The following is a 21,637-nucleotide window of genomic DNA, read 5'->3' on the forward strand; positions in this document are numbered from 1 at the left end:
CAGTTGTCTTCAATCTATAATAGTTTTGGAGGGAGCAGCTACTTGGCCCATGTGGGGATCAAACCAGCAGCCTTGGTGTTATGAGCCTGCACTCTAACCACCTGAGCCAACTGGCTGCCCTGCAGAAACTATTCTTGAAGAATATTTTGGGTTACTTGATTCTTCTTTGCATTGTTTGGACTTGTTATTTTAAGTGATAACCCAATTTAAACTAGCTCAGGCACCAAGGGGAGTTTACTGGATGATGAAATCGCAAATGGGGTAAAATATCTAGAGACATGTGAATGGCAGGAATTCACCTGTGCCTTAAGAACACTTGAATCTAGGGCCTGAATGCTGCCAGGACCCTTCTGCATCCTGTCTGAGCTCCCCTTGCTCTAGTGGCTTCATTGTCCCCTACTGTAGACATTATCTCTATTTGGCCACATAGTCACCAACATCGTCCAAGTTCATATCCAGTAGTTGTGGCCATGGGGAGAGATGTGTCTTCTTGACCCAAGTTTAAAAATCTCGGGACTAACTCTTGAATCACGCAGCCTGGGGTAGGGGTCAGCCTGGGCATTCAGTGTGACCACAGAAGGATTGAAGGAGGACATGGCAGCTCCTAGAGCCCACGTGGAATTTTACTGATGGAAAAAGAGGAAAATGCAGCAGCCTAAGCAGACAAAGCAACAGTACCCACTACTTTCCTCCAAGTAGGTGACCGAGTCAGCTGTACCCAGATGCGATTTGCTATTTTGTCATTGTTTTACTTAGGACAGAAAAGGCAAATATTAAGCAGAGGCTTTTGGTAAGTTGTGTGGGTGAGCTTAGGATCGAACTACAAAGACTGTTACCTGTGTGGCATCTAGTTCTTCCCACAAGAACACTTCAAATTGTAATTACAGATTTCTCTTCTACCTACACAGCAGTCAACCGACTGCAAATCCTGCATACTGCATCAAAGATCAATTCTGAACCAAAAGTTAAGAGGAAGTTGGAGGAAACATTTAGATCCATAATTTATGACTTAAACTACATGTGATAAATTCTCTAGTGTCAAGAAGGGCATAAGAGGGAACTAATACTTTAAAATCATAAAATCACCCCTTTTTAACTTTAGGACTATGAAAAACGGTTACAAGACAGAAACGTAATTGAAACCAAGGACCACATAGATACCCATAGAGCCATAGTAGCCAAGTACCTCCAACAGGTAAGGAAAATCATTGTAAACAGTCCTTGTAGGGGAACAAAGCCAGCATCCTAAGATGGGAGATGGGAAGTGTCTATTCCTTTACATGTGTATGTAATGCTTAACCCTTGTAGACTTATTTTCTCATCATCACAGACATGAAATTGATTAACAGCTATTTTCATCTCTTGAACATATGAAAACACTAGGATGTATCTCAATTTATTGTCAGTGATTATCTTAAGTGGGGTATGATTACAAGAGACTCCATTTCTAAGGCATGTTTTTTTTTTTATTTGAATGTTTGTGTTATATTACCTTTGTAATAAAAATGTTTTATAAACCACATACTAACTGCCCTTATGCAGTAGAAAGTTGAAATTTCTTTCTTCCTCTCTCCCTCCTCCTTTTTTTCCTTCCTTCCTTCCTTCCTTCCTTCCTTCCTTCCTTCCTTCCTTCCTTCCTTCCTTCCTCCTTTCCTTCCTATAATAGATTTAACTTATAAGAACAACAGTGACTACAGTACACAGTACATTTTCCCCATCCAGTTGATCTGCTCTGTGGCTAAAGTATAAAAGCACAATTTATGACATTTAAGAGGCCCTCTCCTTAAAGCAAATTAGGAAGTAAATCAGTCTGAATAGGGGAAGAACTTAAGAATCACTTCTGAATCGTGTATGCTTTGAGACCTGTCCTATTTTTTGTTCATTCAATCACTCAGCAAAACTTTCCTATCTTGCATGAGGAACTTTTCCAGGTCCTGAGAATATAGCAGTGAACACAAAAGAAAACCCTCTGCCTTAGGAGCTTACACTAGGAGCAAAGCTGGATGATTTTTAGTAGGAAGAGGTCAGTGCCACTGAAAAAACTGAAGGTGGGCCAGTAGGGGCTGAATTAAGGTGACAAAGGGATGTAGACTCAGAGAGGTTTAGGCAGTGAAGTATAACGTTCAGAGAACAAGAACATTTTCGATAAAACTTCTTTCTTTCCCCAGGTTCGAGAATCAGTGATAAATCGTTTCCTAATTGCAAAACACCATTTTCTTCTTGCGGACTTAATAGTGGAAGAAGAAGTTCCCAATATCAGGTAAAAAAACAAACCTTTTGTAATTTCTTATAAAAATATTGCATTACATTACACATTTCGTTGTTTGGCATGCATTGGGGCCCCGAAGAATCCTGGAAAGTGGTAAAACTTGATTACTGCCTCCTGATCCCATTAGTTAAGGGGGGTCTCTGTTAGAAATAGTCACATGAGATCCCCCCTTCACATTCCGAAGACCCATCTCACCACCCACTATGGCCAAGTCAGCTTCACCAGCCTTTGCCAGGTCCTCCTTCCAACCCGCTGATTTTGACAGCATTTCCCTCCCGCATGGACTCTTCCCACTCACGTCATCTCCCAGTGCCAGGCAGGCTTTCCCTTACTCTCCTGTCACAGGGCAGCGGGGGCGGGAGTGGCTGAGAACTAGCCCCTGAGGTTGTGGGTGGCAGCGGAGGCCAGGCTCCAGTATCATAGCTGGGAGGCAGAGAGCCGTGGCGTGTTAGGTGAGGGGCGAGGGAGTCCAGGAAAAATGGATATTTACATAGAACGGGAAATTAACTGTATTTGCTTGATTATCTCCCTATCATTTAGAAAAATCTTCAAATTGTCTCAACTAGGGGTGGATGCATAAAAGATACCATTAATCTCGTGACTCTTTCTGTGATTAAATCTCTTGGTCTCATGGAAAGGTTATTTCTTATGCCTGTACTTCCTCTCCACCTTCAAGTTGGAAAGGAGACGGAACGTTGTGCTATCCTTGGCAGCCCCGCCTGTGACTTGGCCTCCAGCTCGTACAGAAGAGAGGCTGCACCCACACGCTTCAGGCAGAGCCTCTCTATTCCAGGCCCAGAGTCGTCATTCAATGTGTTTCTCAGTCATGAAAATTACACTTAGAATAGGCAGTGATGTTTCATGCTGTTTTTCCCATTTCTTTTCTTTCTTTTTCTTTTTTCTGCTTTACTTTCTGCATTAAGTTCTGAAGGCTCGGGGTATGTTCTTTCTTCTTTTAATTTTGATTTGTTCTTAGCTTTAAACTAAGATGTTTCTGTATGTAACGGCCGCAGCCACCAAGATGTTCCCATAGCTGACTGCTATGACGGCAGCCAAGTCTTAGGAGAGGAGCCATCTCTGAGGGAGGGAGGAAGTATTGACCATGGAAGGGAGGTGCCATGTTATGAGTCCCTGGCAAAGGTATCTGTCTCCCTAAGGTCCCAAAATTTGGGTAGGCGTCCTGGCAAAGTGACAATGAAGATGAGCTATAATTAGCAACAACATGGAGGAATATTGAGGGCATTATGCTAAATGAAATAAGTCAGACAGAGAAAGATAAATATCATATGATTTCACTTAAATGTGGAATCTAAAAAAGCCAAACTCATAGAAACAGAAAGTAGAATGGTGGTTACCAGGGGCTGGTGAATAGGGGAACTGGGGAGGTGTTATTTAAGGGTACAAATTTGCAACTGCTAGGTAAATAAGTCCTGGTGATTTAATGCACAACATAGTGATATAGTCAACAGTTCTGTATTATAAACTTCAAAGTTACTAAGAGGCTAGATCTTAAATGCTCTCATCACAAAAAAGAAATGATAATTATCTGATATAACAGAGGTGTCAGCTAATATCATGGTGGCAATCATATTATTGTACAATATATAAACATATCAAACCAACATGCTGTTCATCTTAAGCTTACACAATGTTCTATGTCAATTATATCAACAAAAATAAATTTAAATAATAAACTGTAGATAATAAATCACACACGAAAAGAGATTTGCAAAAATATAAAACAATGTCACTCTTCTTAGTCTTTTTTGTTTTGAAAAGGATAGTTATTTTTCATAGTTTTACATTATGTTAACATGTAATGGGGTTATTCTTGTTTTAAATCAGTTAATAAAAACTATGTGTAAATATTAAAGAAGAAGAAGAAGATAGGCTAAGAAGTCAGAGTGATCTGAGCGTGAACCCCAGCTCCTCCTCCCCCTATGGGAGCCTTTGGCAAATGTCACCTCTCAGAGCCTCCAGTTTCTTCATATGCAAAATGGGGTAAACAGTATACCTGTAAGGATTAGAAACAGTATGTGTAAGGCAGCTAGCACCCTGTTTGATTCATGAAGGTGCGGATAACTAGTCGCTATTCTGTGCTGTGGGAGACAGAAGAGCCTGAGAGTGACCAGGAGCAGCAGCTCCCGGAAGTCCTTTGGGAGCTGGCATGTCGCCAGCTGGCATGTGCCTCCTGGAGACAGGGCTCCAGTCAAGCAGGCCCCTTAGGCAGCTCGGACTCGCAGGGAAGCAGGAAGCGTGAGTGAGGCAGCCCGAGGCTGCCTGGGCACCGCTGGCTTTGTTCTGTGCTGTTGGCACAGTCAGTCATGTCAGCTTCCAGATACAAAGTCACTTCTGGGTTTCTGTTTAGTCCCTGGCCCAGAATTTAATTATTTGCTCCACAGCCTCTTCTCCCATGAGTCACTGACCTGCTGCTTTCATCTTCCAGGAAGTGTTTACTTGACATCATCTCAGGGACAGGTGGGGAGACATGAGGGGAGAATCCTCCTGCTCTGTCTCCTTCTCGCTTCCTCCCGTTTCCACCTCCTCCTCACCCTCCAGCATAATCACTGGCATCGTCATTGTCATCATCACAGCAGCGACCATTTTACATCTACAAAGCACTAGACCCGTGCCAGAGCACAGTGCATTTACCTCGCTTAATCTTCTCCACAACCCACGAGGTAGCTGTGATTATCCCCACTATACAGATGATGAAACAGAGGCTAAAAGAGGTGAAATAAATTGCCCAAGGTCAAAGAGCAGAGCCAGGAGTCACACCCAGTCTTGTGTAACTCCAGAGAGCAAGGTACCCCAGGAAGTGCCTGGAGAGGCCGTCAACATCAACAGCCATGAGACTAGGGCAGGCTAGTAAGTGCTCAGGGGGCTCAGGAGAGGAGTCCCTTCTATCTGTTGTGGCTGGGCCTCTGGGGAAGAGGAAATGCCGCAACTGAGTAGGCAGACAAGGAGGAAGGTGGAGGGAGGCACTGCATGTACAGGGACGGGCACGAGCAAAGGCAGAGTGGGAGAGACAGGGCATGTTTCAGAGGCGAGGGGTAAGTGAGGCAGAGAGAAGGTGGGAAATGCAGGGAGGGGCCAGAACACTTTCCTGTCTCTAATCAGTAGCAGCTGAAATCAATTTCAATAATCCCTACAGGAGGACCTCCCCCATCTCGGGAGAATTTCTTGATGATTTCCACCCTCCTTAAGAAGACAGTTTTTCAGGGGCCTTGAGAAGTTGAGAGGTTTGAGAAGTTGTCTCATGACTTTCCAGATCTTTCTTTTCCTTAGAGTCCTAATCCTGTTCTGTAATCATTAGCATTTTGGGCCTAAGCCTTTTCAAGCTGGCAGAACAAAAGCGACCACTGAGGCCAAGGAGAAAAGGTCGGAAGAAGGTGACAGCCCAGAACCTGTCCGATGGAGACATAAAGCTGCTGGTGAACATTGTCCGGGCTTATGACATCCCAGTGAGGAAGCCGGCAGCAAGGTGAGGGCCCTCCAGGTGGCCATGGGATGGACTATGCCAAGATGGCCACTTCTTTCTAGCATGTCCACTCCTATTTTGAACACAGTGTTATTCTGTGGCAGCCGGGCATGCTTGCCGAAGTCAAAGCTCTATTGGTTGCAAGTAACAGACCCAGTTCAGTCAATTTAGGCTAAAGAGGGGATTTATGGGAACTATCTCACAGCAGTCAGGGACAAGAGGCACAACTGACCGACAAAGCGGGCTGTAAAGATTGAGATGGTTCTTCTGAGGAACCATTGTCTCTCTTGCTTGTTCCCTCTGTGGGTTTGGTTCTTTCTTCTCCATGTCATGGAAGTGGTCCATCCTGCCCGGGTTCCACCTACCAAGCATCAGCTTCTCAGAGGAGAATCTGAAGGTCCTAACTCAGGTCAGGTGTTATTCTGTGGTGTAATTATCCACAGCTAGAGGCAGGGTCATGAGGACCAGTCCCGAAAGTGGGGAACAGCTCTCTGCTCAATCCTGGAGAATGTATGTTCAAAGAAAATACAGGAGGAGAGAAACTGGATGGAGACAGGGCAGGCTGGTCAGGAAGTTCAGGATTCTGCTACCTGAGTGGGATCGAGGCTCTCCTTCACGGAGGGAAAGGCATGCAGCACCCCCTAGGAGAGGAGGAGAGAGGAGAGGACTCTGTCCTCTGTTCTCAGCCATACATGTGGTCTAGGGCTAGAAGCTGGGGAGTCTCTAATAATTCACTAGGTGATTGGGGGTGACCAGAGCATACTAAAAGCCTTCTGAAGTGTCAACAAGCCTAAAGAGAATGTCTGTCACCGTAGCCACCAGAGCCATACATCTTTGGAAAAACCATCTGCTCAATATATAGTTAGACTTTCCTGGTCATTTATCTCTTTCGTACATTTTCCCTTCTAGCAAATTCCAGCAGCCATCAAGATCTTCAAGGACTTTCAGTGAAAAGCCTGCTGCTTCCGCAGCCATGCACAGCCCATCCCACAGTGCTGACTATCCCGTGGGCCAGGTGATATACCCACACGCTGGGTCTCTGCTTGGCATCTTACCCTTTATGTTTTTAAGAATCGCCTAGAAACTTCATAGTCTGTTTTCTGCTTCATTTTCTTTGGAAACACACTATATAGTAAATACATTCTCTGCTAAAAGCAAAATAATTCAACCACTATGGACTCTGACAATTTGCTCTTGATTTTAAGGTTTTAGTACGTCCTTTTGTAGAAGTTTCTTTTCAACGAACAATTTGCCATACAACTACAGCTGAAGGACCCAACCCCAGCTGGAATGAAGAACTTGAACTTCCATTTAGGTAAGCTTCTTTTCCTCTTTAAAGAACTATAAAATATTTTGAAGAAATGTGAAGGAAATGGAGGCTCGGGGGGAGATACCTAAGGTGAAAGGTTGTGTAGCTAGTGAGCTGGGACAAGTACCAGGAGTCCTGACACAAACTCCCATATTTTCTCTCTTGTACCATAACTGACTCCCACCCAGAATAAAGTGGGAAAGTCTAACTTTTGAAACTCAGGTTCATTGTTGGGACACCATACTCCTCTCCAGGCTCTGGCCACTGACACACCCATCTTCCCATTCCCTTCACCCCACGACCCCCACACTGTTTTTCCTTTCGTCCTTGTCTCCCCAACTCTGGAAGCTTCAAGTAAACTTGAAACCTCCTCATTCCCATAAATTATGCTTTTCCTTCACCAGAAATACATAGGCATTTAACATTTTTTAAAGTCATTTTAGATATTTGAGACTCATTATTTCAGATCCTGAAGCAACCTCAGAAATTATCTAGTCCAACACTGTTTTTATAGAAAAAATAACTGATACTAAAGATGGAAGGTGACCTGCTTAAGGTTAAATTGTACATGAGAAACAGATCAAGGATTAGAACTAGTTAAGTCAGAAGAGAGGGCAGATACCACTGCTATACATGGTACAGGTAAAAAGAATGAAAAATTTCAAGGCAAATGCTGAACAAAATACAGGCAGTAGCCCAGTCTCCAGCCATGCCATGAAGCAGCCTGCTTGGGCCCGGCCTGGCTGGACTCAGAGCAGGTTCTGTCACAGGAGATGAACCTCACCCTGCGTTGCTTTACTTATCTACGGTAAGTAGGTGGGAAGCAGGAAGCAGGCAAACAGCCACATAACCATAGGAGATTTATGACTGGACAATGGTCTGCTGGAGAGCATGTCCTGGAGGTCAGTAGCTTGGGAAGTCCACATACCAGCACCAGGGTCAGCTGGAGACCTTATATGTGGCCCGTCCACTGAGCCAGCTCAGCCGTGGCCAGCTGGCTCCTTGCAAAGCTCCCCTGGGGGTGCGGGTGGGAAGTGGATGTGAGACGCACCAGGGCGAGCCAGCAAACAGGGCCTCTCTCTCTGCGTGGAGCCTCTAGTCTAGTGCCCTCTCCATTTGGGTGTAGGCGTTACGCTATAGTATCCATCCCTGTACAGGACCAATCCGTGAACATCCATGCTCATCTTTGGGTGTTTTCAGTTTTGACATTTGAGTGCTCATTATCTCTATTTTGCCCATTTTCCTGGCCCCTGGTCACGTGTACCCATTTGCAGGGCCCCTAACGGGGACTACAGCACAACCAGTTTGCAGTCGGTGAAAGATGATATGTTCATTAACATTTTTGACGAAGTATTATATGATGTCTTAGAGGTAAGTTTACAGTTCTGAGGAAGATGTCTGTACTCACTTGTATATCCCCTACCCACTATTTTCCATCTTTCTTATATTTAAAATGTTTGAAACTTGACATGTATAAATGGGGAAAGGGAGGACGGAGAAAAAGAACTAGTTTTTTTTTAATTTTCAACTGAGTGTCTGTTGTGTTCCACAAATGGTACTCGCTGCTTTTCATACACTGTCTTATTTAATTTTAAAATAACCCTGTGAAGTAATTTGTTAAACGTCCAACTTATTAAGGAGGAAGCTGAGCTTACGACTTTCCTTGGGTCACAGAACCATTAAGTGTCTGAACCAGAATGTGACTTAGGTCTGTCTAACCTAAGCCCACGTGCTTTCAGCCAAAATCCTGCTGCTTTCCTGCTGCCAAATCAATTAAATGAATGTCTGGAGTTCTTAAACCATTACTACTACCCATTTGTCCTTTAGGATGACCGGGAAAGAGGAGGTGGAATCCACACTCGCATTGAGAAACACTGGTTGGGATGTGTGAAAATTCCATTTAGCACGATATATTTCCAAGCAAGGGTAAGCATCGAAAGTCAGAATTCTGTGGGCATGGGACCTGCTGTATCCGTTTTTCCTGTTACAGCTTGCGTGGTGCCTATGGGTCATCAACACTGAGAGCCTATGTGAAGGCTGCCCTCGGAAAGATGAAAAAACTCTGTATAAAGCCATTGACCTTCTGTCCTATTTGCACAACTTATTAAACATCTGTCTTCCTTAGAGTTCGTGGTTAATGTATGACTGTTCCAATCTGAGATTTGTTTCAAATATTTAAATAGAAGTGAAGGAGAAGGTGGGACAAAGTAGAAACTTGTCAAGTGGAGTGGGGTAGATGCCTGAAAATCATTCAAAGAAAACAGTCAGGACACTTGGCAGCCCATTTAATCAAGTTCATTTCCTGAATGTTTCTAGAGCCCTCGCTATTTCAAACATGAAAAATGGTTAGTAGAGACTCGCTCAACTAAGACACCCCTCTTCAGAATTTACCGATTTCAGTTAAGACCATCCATTAGATTTGCATCTCCTGCGTGACTCCTGGCTTCCAGGCTGGGACAGTTAAAGACTCTGAAATGGCTTTAACATCCCAGTAGTAAGTCCATGGCAACAAGGGGCTTTGAGCCCAGGCTGTGGCTAATCTCACACAGCTACGGAGGGAACAGTTTAATTCCACGTGTGATGGGTACAGAGAGCAAACACTGCCTGGGCCACAGAGTGAGACCAAGACTAAAACACCACTGTTGCATTGGTTGGAATCTCAAAGACCCTTTGGAATTGCAATCCTCCATTGACAAAAGGGACAATCTACAGGTGACACTGCAGTGATGTGCTTGCCAAAATAATCTACACTTCTCTCTTTGAATGGATTTAAAAATTTTTTAAAGCACATCATTTTGCAAATGAAACTGCCCATGTTACCTGCCGTTGCTGAGTTTCACGCTTGGAAGGGTACGCAGCCCCTTCTTGGTCAATGAACTCCTTGGCCACATCCCGGTAATGTCCATTCCTCCTTAGAAGGCACAGTCACTGGATGCGACTGCTTGGGTGCCTCTGGAAACAGGGAACTCACTGTCTCATGAGGTAGTTTGTTGTCTTTCCAAAAGCGCTGTCATAAATTCCCTCCTTGAACTGTTCCATAATCCATGTGCCTCCCCTACCTGCCACTCTTAGGTCCTGGTTTGGAGTACACATAAGAAGTAGAATCCTGATTCAGTAATAGTAATGTCTGAGTTCACTGAGTCTCCACTACCATTAATCACGTTTGAAATAGTGAGGACTCTAGAAACATTCATGGAATGTACTAATAGGAATAACTATAGTTATCTTGAGCATATTACATACCATTACTAGCTAGTTTATATGTCACATCAAATAGGCATTATTACCCCCATTTTATAGATGAAGAAACAGAAGCCTAGAGAGACGAAGTCCCAACACTCACAACAGAGGGGGGATTCAAATCTACCAACTTCTAACACATGTACATTGCTTATCCCTGGAAAATGAGATTGGTAAAAAGACAGAGAGCTATTCAACTTTTTGGTTTATACATTTCAATATTGGTTTTGAGGATGGTGTTATTATATTTGTCACTTAAAAGTTTTGTCTGACTCCAAAGCTCATGCTCTTAAATGCACCCGCAAGGACCATCTGGCAAGGTCTGGGGACATTTTTGGTTGTGACAACTAGTGGGGGTGCAACTGGCATCTAGTGTTTTGAGGCCAGCGATGCTGCAAAGAGCCTGCGATGCACAGGACAGCCTTCCCGACCAAAGAACGACCCGCCCCCAAATATAACAGCACGCGGGTTGAGAAACCCTGTCTTGAGTCCTTACACTTCAAATATTTGAAGCTAGTGCCCATTCCCTCCTGTGTTTCTACCTATTTTACAGACTGGATGTGCCGCTATTTCAGCTGTACTTTATAGTGTATTGTTTTTATGTCCTTCTCCCTGAACTCCCTCATCTGGCTGGTTAAGGCTTTGGGGGAACTCCACCAATGTGAGGAAGAAAATAAGCAGCAGCTTACTTAATTCCTCCCTAGAAAGTGTATTCACTGAGAATTTATGTTCTTTCTCTATTTCTCCTGACATACAAATGCCACTAAAGACTGAAATGAAAAGCTGAAGCCTGTAACTTCCAATTCCAGCCCAGAATAGTTCAGCAGCAGTAGACAGTCTTTCATAAACATGCTATTGCTCTGACTATGCAATAGTGAAAAGCTCCGCCCTTTTGAACCTCTGCATAAGTTATACAAGTGGCTGGTAATCCATTCAGCCCACATTTATTGAGCACCTGCTGTATATACAAAACACTGTTATGTTGGAGAAGGGGGATATAACAGGGAGCGAAATATGGATTCTACTCAGAGAGAGACATTGTCTAGAAGAAAATGATAAATATGAACACAGTTTCAAAGTCTGTCAGAATGTGTCAGTGGAACAAATGAAAGAAACACACTATATGTGAGGCGAATGGAGATAAAAACAATTCATGAAAGTGACAACACCTGACCTGGCCCTTGAAAAATCATTAAAATTCTGAAAGGTGGAGGTTGGAAGCTGGGGCATTCCAGGAAAAGGGAATGGCTGCTAGCCAGCGCTTACTCAGCACTTAACCATATGCCAGGCGTTTTTCTTAGTGTTTTACATCTATTAATGCATTCAGCACACACGACTACCCTGCAATAATAGCAGGTACTATTATTGTCCCCTTTTTACAAAGGTGTGAACTGAGACACTTGGAGTTCAATCCAGGATTTCAACCCAGGCAACCTAGTGTTAATACCAGCTTGCATAACTAGTACACACTCTGCCACACCAAGAAAAGAGGGAAGGGAAATAAATAGCCCTTTCTGTGAGAGCTTAGGAGACCAGGCTAGAAAGATGGGGTGGACCCTGAATACCAATCTAGGCAATCTTTATGGAACTCATCACATGACGAGGAGTTGACACTTGCCTTTGAACTTCTGTTGGAAAATAACCAGGGTGTTTACCAAGTTGTATGTTTTTCACAGATTGATGGGACATTTAAAATAGATATTCCTCCAGTTCTTCTGGGCTACAGTAAGGAGCGAAGTGTGATTGAGAGGGGTTTTGAATCTGTTCGAAGCCTAAGTGAAGGCTCCTACATCACCCTGTTCATCACCATCGAGCCTCAGCTGGTTCCTGGGGAGTCGGTTAGAGAAAAGGTAACTCTGTATACTTTGGAATCGTGTCTGACACTGATGACACATGAGAAATGCTTGCTAGGTCATGCGTGTATACAAGGTCTGACAATTAAGTTCGCAAACTTGTTGCAACGCTGTTGCTAACCTTTTTTGATATCAGAGGGATTATTCATTCTGAATTTGTACCAACTGGACAAACAGTTAACCGAGTTTACTATTTGGAAGTGCTGAAAAGGCTGCGTGAAAAAGTTAGACGACCCGAACTTTTCCCCAACAATTCATGGCTCTTGCATCACAACAATGTGCCAGCTCACACGGCACTGTCTGTGACGGAATTTTTAGCCAGGAAACAAATAACTGTATTGGAACACCCTCTGTACTCACCTGATCTGGCCCCCAATGACTTCTTTCTTTACCCGAAGATAAAGGAAATATTAAAAGGAATACATTTTAATGACATTCAGGACATCAAGGGTAATATGATGACAGCTCTAATGGCCATTCCAGAAAAAGAGTTCCAAAATTGCTTTGAAGGGTGGACTAGGCGCTGGCATTGGTGCATAGCTTCCCAAGGGGAGTACTTCTAAGGTGACCATAGCAATATTCAGCAATGAGGTATGTAGCACTTTTTCTAGGATGAGATCGCAAGCTTAATTATCTGTTGTAAAGTTGGACTGCACGGCACAAGCAGACTCTCTTCTATGTCTACTTATTACTCTTCCAGTTTGGACAGAATGAAGGGGACAACTGGGTGGGTTTGTATTTCCATTGAGCCAATAATTAGGTCAATCAGAAACTTGAACTTTTAGGCAAAGCAAATATAAACATGCCCCACTTTTAGGAGAATTTTCTCCGTGGGAAGAAGACGAAATATGACAAACTAGAAAAGCAGACTGCTCTTTTAACTTGGCATTTCTTGGCAAGCACGCTGAAATACATTTTCATGTCTGACCTCACATTCCTGACTGTGCTCTGTATTGAATCGATTCATAGGATTGTAAGGCTAGGTGACCTTCAAGAGTCACCTCGATTCATGTCCAGAACTCCCCTTTGTTAGTACCTGTTTCCCACCCTTCACAGGTTGGCGTTGAGGCTTACTGCCCTCATTGGATTTGGGAGAAAATACAGATCATGACCTCTCTTATTATAAACTCATACAGTAATAACAATTACCCGCAGCAGCATGTGCTGAGTTTTCACTCTGTCCTGAGCACTACTCGTATGTCAGACATTTGACACGTGTTCTCTCCTTTAATACTCCCAACTGTCTCGTAAGGAGGGTCTCCAGTTCAGAGATGAGAAAAACGAAGCCCAGCTTACCGAGCTTCGCCCAGGCAGTAAACGGCAGAGCTAACAACTAAATGTCTGCCTGACTAAATCGTACATATTCAGCAGACATTTACTGAGCATCTTGTATGTCACAGGTGTTTTGTAGACACTGGGGATACAGCAGCCTAGAAAAGCAGCTAGAAATTCCTCAGAGCTTACATCCATGTAAACCCAAGTTGTTAAGTACTGAGCGATACTGCACCGATCATCAGGCTGGCTTTACCCATTGTAATTAAGACTCAGGTGGAGATTTTTTTTTTTTAAATGAGCACATTCCTCTGTTTCTTTTTCAACATTACAATTTGGCTCACAGAGGAAAATGCTATCATCATTTCCCATTTGCAAGACATTTACAGGGACCATGAAGGATTATAGGAAAAACAAATCTGAAATTCAAATTAATTTTATATGCTAGCCTTTGTCACTAAAGTTGTGACAAATGTGCTCTCTAGAAAACATGTTAGAATATATTGCATTTCAAATATTTCTAGAAAGGGAAACCTACTCAGAATGTTTTTCTTCATGTATAATAAACTCAAGGGAAAGTCGACAAGCACATTTTACACAGAAAACTGTTCCTAGACAAAAGATGATTTTGCAATGTCTATGTATTCCGAGCAGAAGAAAAAGCAGTCGGCTAGTACTCCATCTGGAGGTGAGCTTCCAAACTTTGTGAAAGCTGATGTGCCTGTGACTGTGGCTGAAAGAATGAAATCAGACGCACTGGCACTTGGCACACCTCACGGGCACTGACCTCCTGTTAGAGAACATCTAAGAGGCCTCCGGGGCTCTGAAATGCAGCTCCCGAGTTGTAGCCTTTCTTTCCCTGAAGCCAGGTAACTGGGCGGTCCTGCTGCCATTGGTGGCCTCTCACTGCCCTGTTGTGGCTGTAGGAAGCGTTTCTCACAGACCTCTGACTGAGGCCAGAAGAAGCCCGTCTGAGCCCAGATTCTTTGACCCTTTTTGATAAGGAAGGCATGTGGACTGCCAGGCCCCTGACGCCCTACTCACAGTGGCAGAAAGCACCGCTCAGTTCTTCCCCTGCAGGCTGCTCAGGAAGGAGCAGCCCTCACCCTAAAATCATAGGGACCAGAACCTGACACTGTCTGGCCTCTTACAGCAGCTTGCAGGATTACTGGGTTAGTCATCCCTCCACCATCATCCCCTATGGAACCGTACCACATGATTTTTTAAAGGTATTTAAAGGAATTTTCTAAAAAATCAGTAGGAACTCCTGAAACTCTGATGTTAACATCCCCTACTTTACATTACCTTGGTAAAAACAAGTTTTTAAAACTAGATTATTTCTGTTAATAAACGCTTTCCTCCTCTTGTTTCTTTTCTTTTTTCTTTCTTGCCTCTGAGAGATGAGTAACATGCTTAAAAAGGTACCAAGTATTTTGTTTTACATTCATCAGTCAATAGTTATTAGGCTTTCATTAGCTGCTTCTTGTCCCCCCACGTTGCGGATCCTAATGTTTGTGTGATCCCTTAGCAATGAACCACCGATGTCTGCCATTCCCCACAGAATGTCCAGCTTTGTCTTTTGGCCCATTTCATTTTGTCAGAAAGATTCGTATTTAGCTCTGAATCTAAGAAGTCAAAAGTCTGAATGTCGCCTGCATGCTGGGAGCTACTGTCGCTCTTTCCAAGTCCATAAAAGCCATGAGCTGCTTCTCACAGAAACAGCGTGTTTGTGACAGTTATTTCCGATGAGTGGAGCTGCCACAATATAGGTATTCAAAAGGAGTATAAACTCATTCACCTTCCCATAAGTATTTACATTAACCTAGAGATCAAAGAATTGAGCCACTTAAGAATCTTCCGAATTTCATGTTGCATCAAATTGTGAATTTGCCGGTTCCACCTTAATTTGTTTCATAGTAAAATTACCCAAATTCTTTCAGTACTGAGCTTTTGTTGGCACTTCTTAGATTACCAACACAGCATACTACTTCTTAAATTACTGTTTCACGCCATGCAATGGCATCCCGTGGCCTAAATAAGTATAAATGACCACTGATACTTACTCAGGGTTTACCTTGTACATGCTTGGTGCAGACGAACACAGAGCGATTCAGATACAGGCCCTGCTCTCGAGAAGCACTAGCTCCAGAGTCAAAATACACAACAGAACATCTAGGTCCAAGTGGTAGAAAAAGTTTTAGACACACTTTTTTCAACGTGGGAGGCCAAGAGTACTGATTCAAGATGTGTATTGTTCTTTCTGAGCCATGCCTATGCTGCCTCTCTTTCGCATTCCCACAGCACAATGTTTATCCCCATAGAATCTCTAGTCAAGTATTTTAAGTACCTGATTGCTTATTAATGTTCTCCTCTGGACTAGAAGTTCCTTAAGGGGACTATTTCATACTCATTTATCCAGAGTGCCTGGAACCTTTTAGAATCTCAGCAACATTTTTCAAATAATTAGATGGAAAAGTAAATGAGGGAGTTTAAAGGAAACAGGGATGAATTTTACTGGGTACTTTTTTTCACTTTGTTTCATAATTCTCCATCCTTCTAAAATTACAATTATTTCTGGCTTGACAATTCTACCCTAGGAGTCAGTGACACACCCATACCAAAGCCTTATAAGCTCACCTTTTTTATTTATGTATATATTCATAACACCTATCGGATAGCTAGTGTCTTGGCACTATGCTGAATGATGGGTGGTTAAATTATGATGATGATGTTAAGATTCCTATGTCAACGGGACATCCCATGATAATATATAGGAAGCTTTGGAGGTGCCTCTGTCCTACCTAGTCCCCACAACTGCTACCCTAATTTCTCGGGGTACAGAAATCAAATTAGAAACAGGAGCCACGCTCCAGCTCCAATATGAAAGAAATCAAGAGTAATGAGGATATTCTCTATTCTAGCTGAAGTCATAAAAAGTAATAGGACATTTTCCAGTCAATCATTCATTCACTCAACAATATTTGTTAAACACTCACTATGTGCTAGATGGTATTCATGGTATTAGAGAATAAAATAATAATAATAATAATAATAATAATAATAATAATAATAAGATAAAAACAAAATCCCTGACTTCAGGAATCTTACTCTATGGAGGAGACAGAGTAAATAAACATATCACATATCAGTGATTTTAAATACTAAAATAAAATAAGGAAGATGAGGGGGATAGGATAGCTGGGTACATTTTCATCCTCAAAAAAGAAAACCAGAAAAACAAAACAAAAAACTTTCAAGCACTGCTTAGAATGTAAATTCTACTTAAAAATTAATTTTTCTAATAAAATTTTGAGTTTGTCCTGAAATCCTTTGAAATATAAGCAACAATGCATATATTTGTATACCAAGCAACAAAAATCTTGCAAAGAACATTTAAATATCTGTTTTATTTCATGCTATTTTTTACTAATGGCTTGAGGGGGGAAAATGACGTATCTAAAGTCAATTGAAATTTGTTCTGTTTCGTCTGCTTTGAGTTACTTTAAATTTAAAGTCTGGGAATTGGTAGTTCATCTTGGATCAGAGAACCACCTAGAATAACTATTATACATTTAACATTTCTAGTTCTGCTTCCTTTTTCCTTGTGAGCCATTACTATTACTTATTACATTGATTATAGATCTGAAACTTTTTAATACATCCATATGCATTTGTAAACTTGTTATCCATTTAACATGAGTTGCTTAAGCTTTGCACCTGAGATTTTAGACTTCTGAGCCCTTCTTCTAATACTGACATCAACATATACACAAAACTATTGCTTGGTAAAAACAAAATACTATTGCTTGGTCTCATCAATCAGAATTAGTGCATCATATTTAAGTTTATATGTTGCCTTCTTAATCCAATATTTTCTATATGGCTGCTTGCCTGTTGTCTGCTTTCAATCCTGTTGAGTATATCTTAAGTATTTAATGAATCCATCTAATTTTTAGATTATAAATATAATTAAGTAAAGCTGTAGGGACACCAGGGCATGACCATGTTGTAAGGGATCACTTAATCATACTTCCTGAAACACACATTTAGTTCATGTTGACCATGGGATCTGAACAACATTTACTGAATCTCCTGTAATCATATATTAACTCCATGGAGTCTTTCTTTTTGAAGTTTGATTCTCAGGAAGATGAGAAATTGCTTCAAGCAACAGAGAAGTTTCAAGCTGAATGTGCCTTAAAGTTTCCAAACCGTCAGTGCCTTACCACAGTGATTGACATAAGTGGGAAGACTGTCTTTGTTACTCGTTATCTCAAGCCTTTGAACCCTCCTCAGGAACTCCTTACTGCTTATCCCAACAACCCACAAGCAACAACAGTAAGTATTTCATAGCTAATCAGGGCTGATGCTAAAAGTGTGTTAAAATTTCAATATATTGCCATCTTAATTACCATATTTCACAGTACTTAAGAAAGTAACTATATCAAGATCATTAGGGATTAAAGTAATGATTACAACTTTTTTAGTACCATGAGGCTTAACGTTCTTTAGGAGTCTGAAGGTACCAGAGAGGATAAAAATCTACAGTTCATTCTTTCAACAAACAATTATTATATCCCTGACATTATATTGGGTGCTGGAAAATTGTCTACACTTTCACAACGTCTTACAGGAACATGTTTCCATTATGTCTTCTCAAATACTTCACTAGGATTTGAACCTAGGCCTCTGAATTCAGAACTCGTGCACTTTCTATTATACCAAGGTAACTATTCAGTATTATACTTAATGCTATAAGCATTATTGAATTCAAATTAAGCAACAGTGCTTTCCAGTATTTAAGTATGTACGGCAGGTAGGCCATCACCACAAAGGACATCCAAACCGGACCATTAACAATGCATGTGCCATTCTCTTTGTGCAGAGTACCATACTCATCACAACATCACATGCACAGAAGCCACACGTTCAGCAGGCTATTCTTCAGTGAATACTGTCACCCATAACTGTCTTTGGAGAGTAGATAGTATAGGGAGTAATATGTCATTAACACAGTAATTTAGGAATAGGGTAAATGATATATATCTATTTGCAGATGTAAGTACATAAAAAAAAACCCTTGTGTTCACCATTTCATTTCTTTTTATTAATTGATTTTGATTGAAAACCATAATAAGGACTTCTAGTCCCTCTAGCATAGTAGATGTGCAGAAAAATTCTCCCAGTAGAGGACATTTAAGAATGATGAATAAAATATTTAAAACATTTTTAAAATCATGGCTGAAATACGAAGAGACAGGAAACAACAAGAGAGCAAGATTCCACAAGGGTGAGGGCTTGAAACAGTGTTTTCTCTTTGAGGGTGCCTACAGCTGGGTTTCATGACCTACAGGCTGTTGGAGACAGGAGAGAGTACAGGGGCTAGAGCAGGCTGGAAGGCTGAATTAGAGGCTCAGCCACAGCTAGGAGTCCTGGAGGTGAACTAGGAAATACTGCCCTGCAGAAGGAATCCTGCCTGTCCCAGCCTTGACTCTGAATGAAAGAGAAAACAAGAAAAGTCTCTCCTGCAAATTCCTAATCATGAAGCTGTATTTATTCACATGTAGGACTGAAATTTACACTACCTATATGGCCCAAAATAACTTCAAATGAAAATTTAATTGAAAGTATGCCCCTAGATCCCTGTCAGAAGCAAATACAAATCCTTCTAGAAGAATGCTTTTTAAATGTAGCCTTAAAAAAATTCCACAGAAAAAGTTCCAAGCAACATGAACATATAAAAGAGCATCAATGAATAAATAAGTCACCATGAAGATGGTGAGTTATCAGAAACAACTAACTGCAGAATCAGGCCACAAAGACTGCAGAAATTAGAATTATCAGATTCCGAATATAAAATAGATATGTTTAACAAGCTTAAGGAATCTAGAGAATTGAATATATAATAAAAGAGCAACAGACTATCAGAAGTGGCTGGCAGATTGTTACCAGTACTACAGGGAACTTGTATAAATAAAAATGGTATAGTTAAAATTAGAAATTAAACAAACAGGTTAAACAAAACATTAAATACAGAGTTAAGTTACATAAGTTAAGTACAGAAAAATTAGTAAACTGGAATACACATGCAAATAAATTACTTGATATAGAGCATAAAGATAGAAAATAAAAAAATGGAACACAGCATGGTTAGGAGGCATAAAGGATGGCAGGAAGAGGAACAAATTGTATACAAAAGGAGAAAAGCAATATTCAAAGAGCAAGAGCTGAGAATATTCAAGGTTTGATAAAAGACAAGAATTCTGATTCAAGAAGCACAGTGAATCCTATGCAAATAAGTAAAAAGAAATGAAAATCAAGGCAAATTATATGGAACTACAAAGACAATATTCATCTTAACAGCAGCTCGAGAATAAACACTGTGTACAAAAGAAAATGGTTAAATCAACAGACTTTTCAGCTACACAAATGAAAGCCAGAAAAGGAATAACATCTTCAAAAGGAGGAAAGAAAATAGTCATCAAACTAGTAATTTATATCCAGTGAAACTATCTTTCCCACAAACATTGGGAGAATTTACAACCAAAAGATTCTCACTTACAGAAATTCTTTAAAATATACTGCAAAGAAAAGGAAGTCTCTTAGAAAATCCCTGACCCAACATATAATGCTAGGTAAAAAAAAAAAGGGGGGGTGGGGATTTGTGATTAAATGTTAACAAGCATTGTCTTCATAGCAATAATAATACCAATGTGAGTGAAAAATCAGAACAGAAATTTTGAAAAAAATACATATATGGCAGGACAGGATTGATGAGAATCCTTTAATCTTGGCAAAGATATTAACTTTAGAGTTTAAGTTAAATATTCATGTTGAAATTTCTAGGATAATCACTTAAAAGAATAAGAAAAGTGAGTATAGGATTTTTCTGGCCAAGATGGCAGAGTAGATAAATGCTGTGCTCACCTTCTCGCAAGACCATCTCAGTGACAACTAAACGACATAACAACCATTATCAAGAATTGCCCGAAGTCTAGCTGAACTGAAGGCCTACAACTAAGGACATACAGAATACTGGTACGAGGGGCAGGGTCACAGAACAGGCTGGTCTCACACCCACGTGTGACCAGTAAACATCAGGAGGGATATCTCGACTGTGGAGGTCCTCTCTGCAGAAGCGAGGGGTCCCAGCCCCATGCCGGCTCTCCACCCCAAGGTTCCAGTGGCAGGGAAAACAATGCCCACAACTTCTAGTTGTGAAAACCTGTGGAGACTGTGTCTGAGAGAGACAGAGGGAGGCTTGGGTCTCAGGTGCTCTGGTTAAAGGGACCACGCAGAGACTTACTTGCTGATGGACTCACTTGCTCTGAGCTCCACTACTGAGGCAGCAGCTCGAAAGGTGCCAGGGACATACAGAGAGGAACTGAATTCTCTGGGTTCAGGGCAAAGGCTGGAGGGGCAGCTTTCTGCTGGACAGAGGAGCTAGCAGAAGCCATTGTTTCTTTGTTGAGCCCTCCCCACTCCCTGCATGCAGACGCAGGTGGCTGCTGTGTCTAATGGTCAAACTGGCTATCACCTTTCATCTGCCCTGCCCTAGTGATTCCCAAAGACCCAAGCAGCACACCCAAGCCACTTCCAGTGGTTTTTCCATACAAACAACCTGTCGTAGCACACGCTTAGGACTTTCGTAAAATCTCTCCAAGGTTCACAAAAACCCAAACAAGCAGCATCTGGCTTCAGCATGTCCTGTACCTCTGGTTGAGCAGCCCTAAGCCCAGCGCTAGCAACAGCCGGCCTTGGTTCGCAGCTTGTTCTCTCGAGGCACCTCTAAGTCCAGTGCAGTCAGCAGCCATCTGCAGATTGCTACATAAGGTCGCTCTACTAAGACCAGGAGGCTCAGCAGCCTGTCCTAATACATAGAAACAAACACAGGGAGGCAGACAAAATGGGGAGACAAAGAAACATTTCCCAAATAAAAGAATAGAACAAAGCTCCAGAAAAAGAACTGAATAAAATGAAGACAAGCAATCTACCAGACACAGAGTTCCAAACACTGTTTATTAGGATACTCAATGATCTCAGGGAGAACATCAAACAAACAGGAAGCATAAAAATGGAGACAGAAAACATTAAAAAAAAATCAAAAATAAAGAATACGTGCTGGCCGAGTGGTACGATGGTTAAGAACTGGCTTGGGACGCCAGAGGACCCTGGTTTGGATCCCACATATGAGGGCCAGTGACACTGCCCTC

At 41.8% G+C, this 21,637-nt stretch overlaps 1 protein-coding gene across 4 annotated transcripts in view; it reads left to right on the plus strand.

Moving 5' to 3' along the window:
* Positions 1–21,637, plus strand: part of CC2D2A (coiled-coil and C2 domain containing 2A) — a 115,997-nt gene that overhangs the window by 75,694 nt on the left and 18,666 nt on the right. Inside the window, exons 21-31 of one of the 4 annotated variants that reach the window (XM_019626343.1) lie at positions 1,103–1,195; positions 2,169–2,260; positions 3,193–3,207; positions 5,586–5,753; positions 6,660–6,765; positions 6,956–7,065; positions 8,334–8,430; positions 8,887–8,985; positions 11,976–12,149; positions 14,825–14,845; positions 17,559–17,762. In XM_019626343.1, the coding sequence (XP_019481888.1) occupies positions 1,103–1,195; positions 2,169–2,260; positions 3,193–3,207; positions 5,586–5,753; positions 6,660–6,765; positions 6,956–7,065; positions 8,334–8,430; positions 8,887–8,985; positions 11,976–12,149; positions 14,825–14,845; positions 17,559–17,762 (1,179 nt within the window). The remainder of the gene's footprint in view (positions 1–1,102; positions 1,196–2,168; positions 2,261–3,192; positions 3,208–5,585; positions 5,754–6,659; positions 6,766–6,955; positions 7,066–8,333; positions 8,431–8,886; positions 8,986–11,975; positions 12,150–14,824; positions 14,846–17,558; positions 17,763–21,637) is intronic. The other 3 variants (XM_019626345.1, XM_019626344.1, XM_019626346.1) reach the window with 3 other exon arrangements.

This window comes from Hipposideros armiger, unplaced genomic scaffold (assembly GCF_001890085.2).
Source record: "Hipposideros armiger isolate ML-2016 unplaced genomic scaffold, ASM189008v1 scaffold_666, whole genome shotgun sequence".
NCBI classification, from domain to species: domain Eukaryota; kingdom Metazoa; phylum Chordata; class Mammalia; order Chiroptera; family Hipposideridae; genus Hipposideros; species Hipposideros armiger.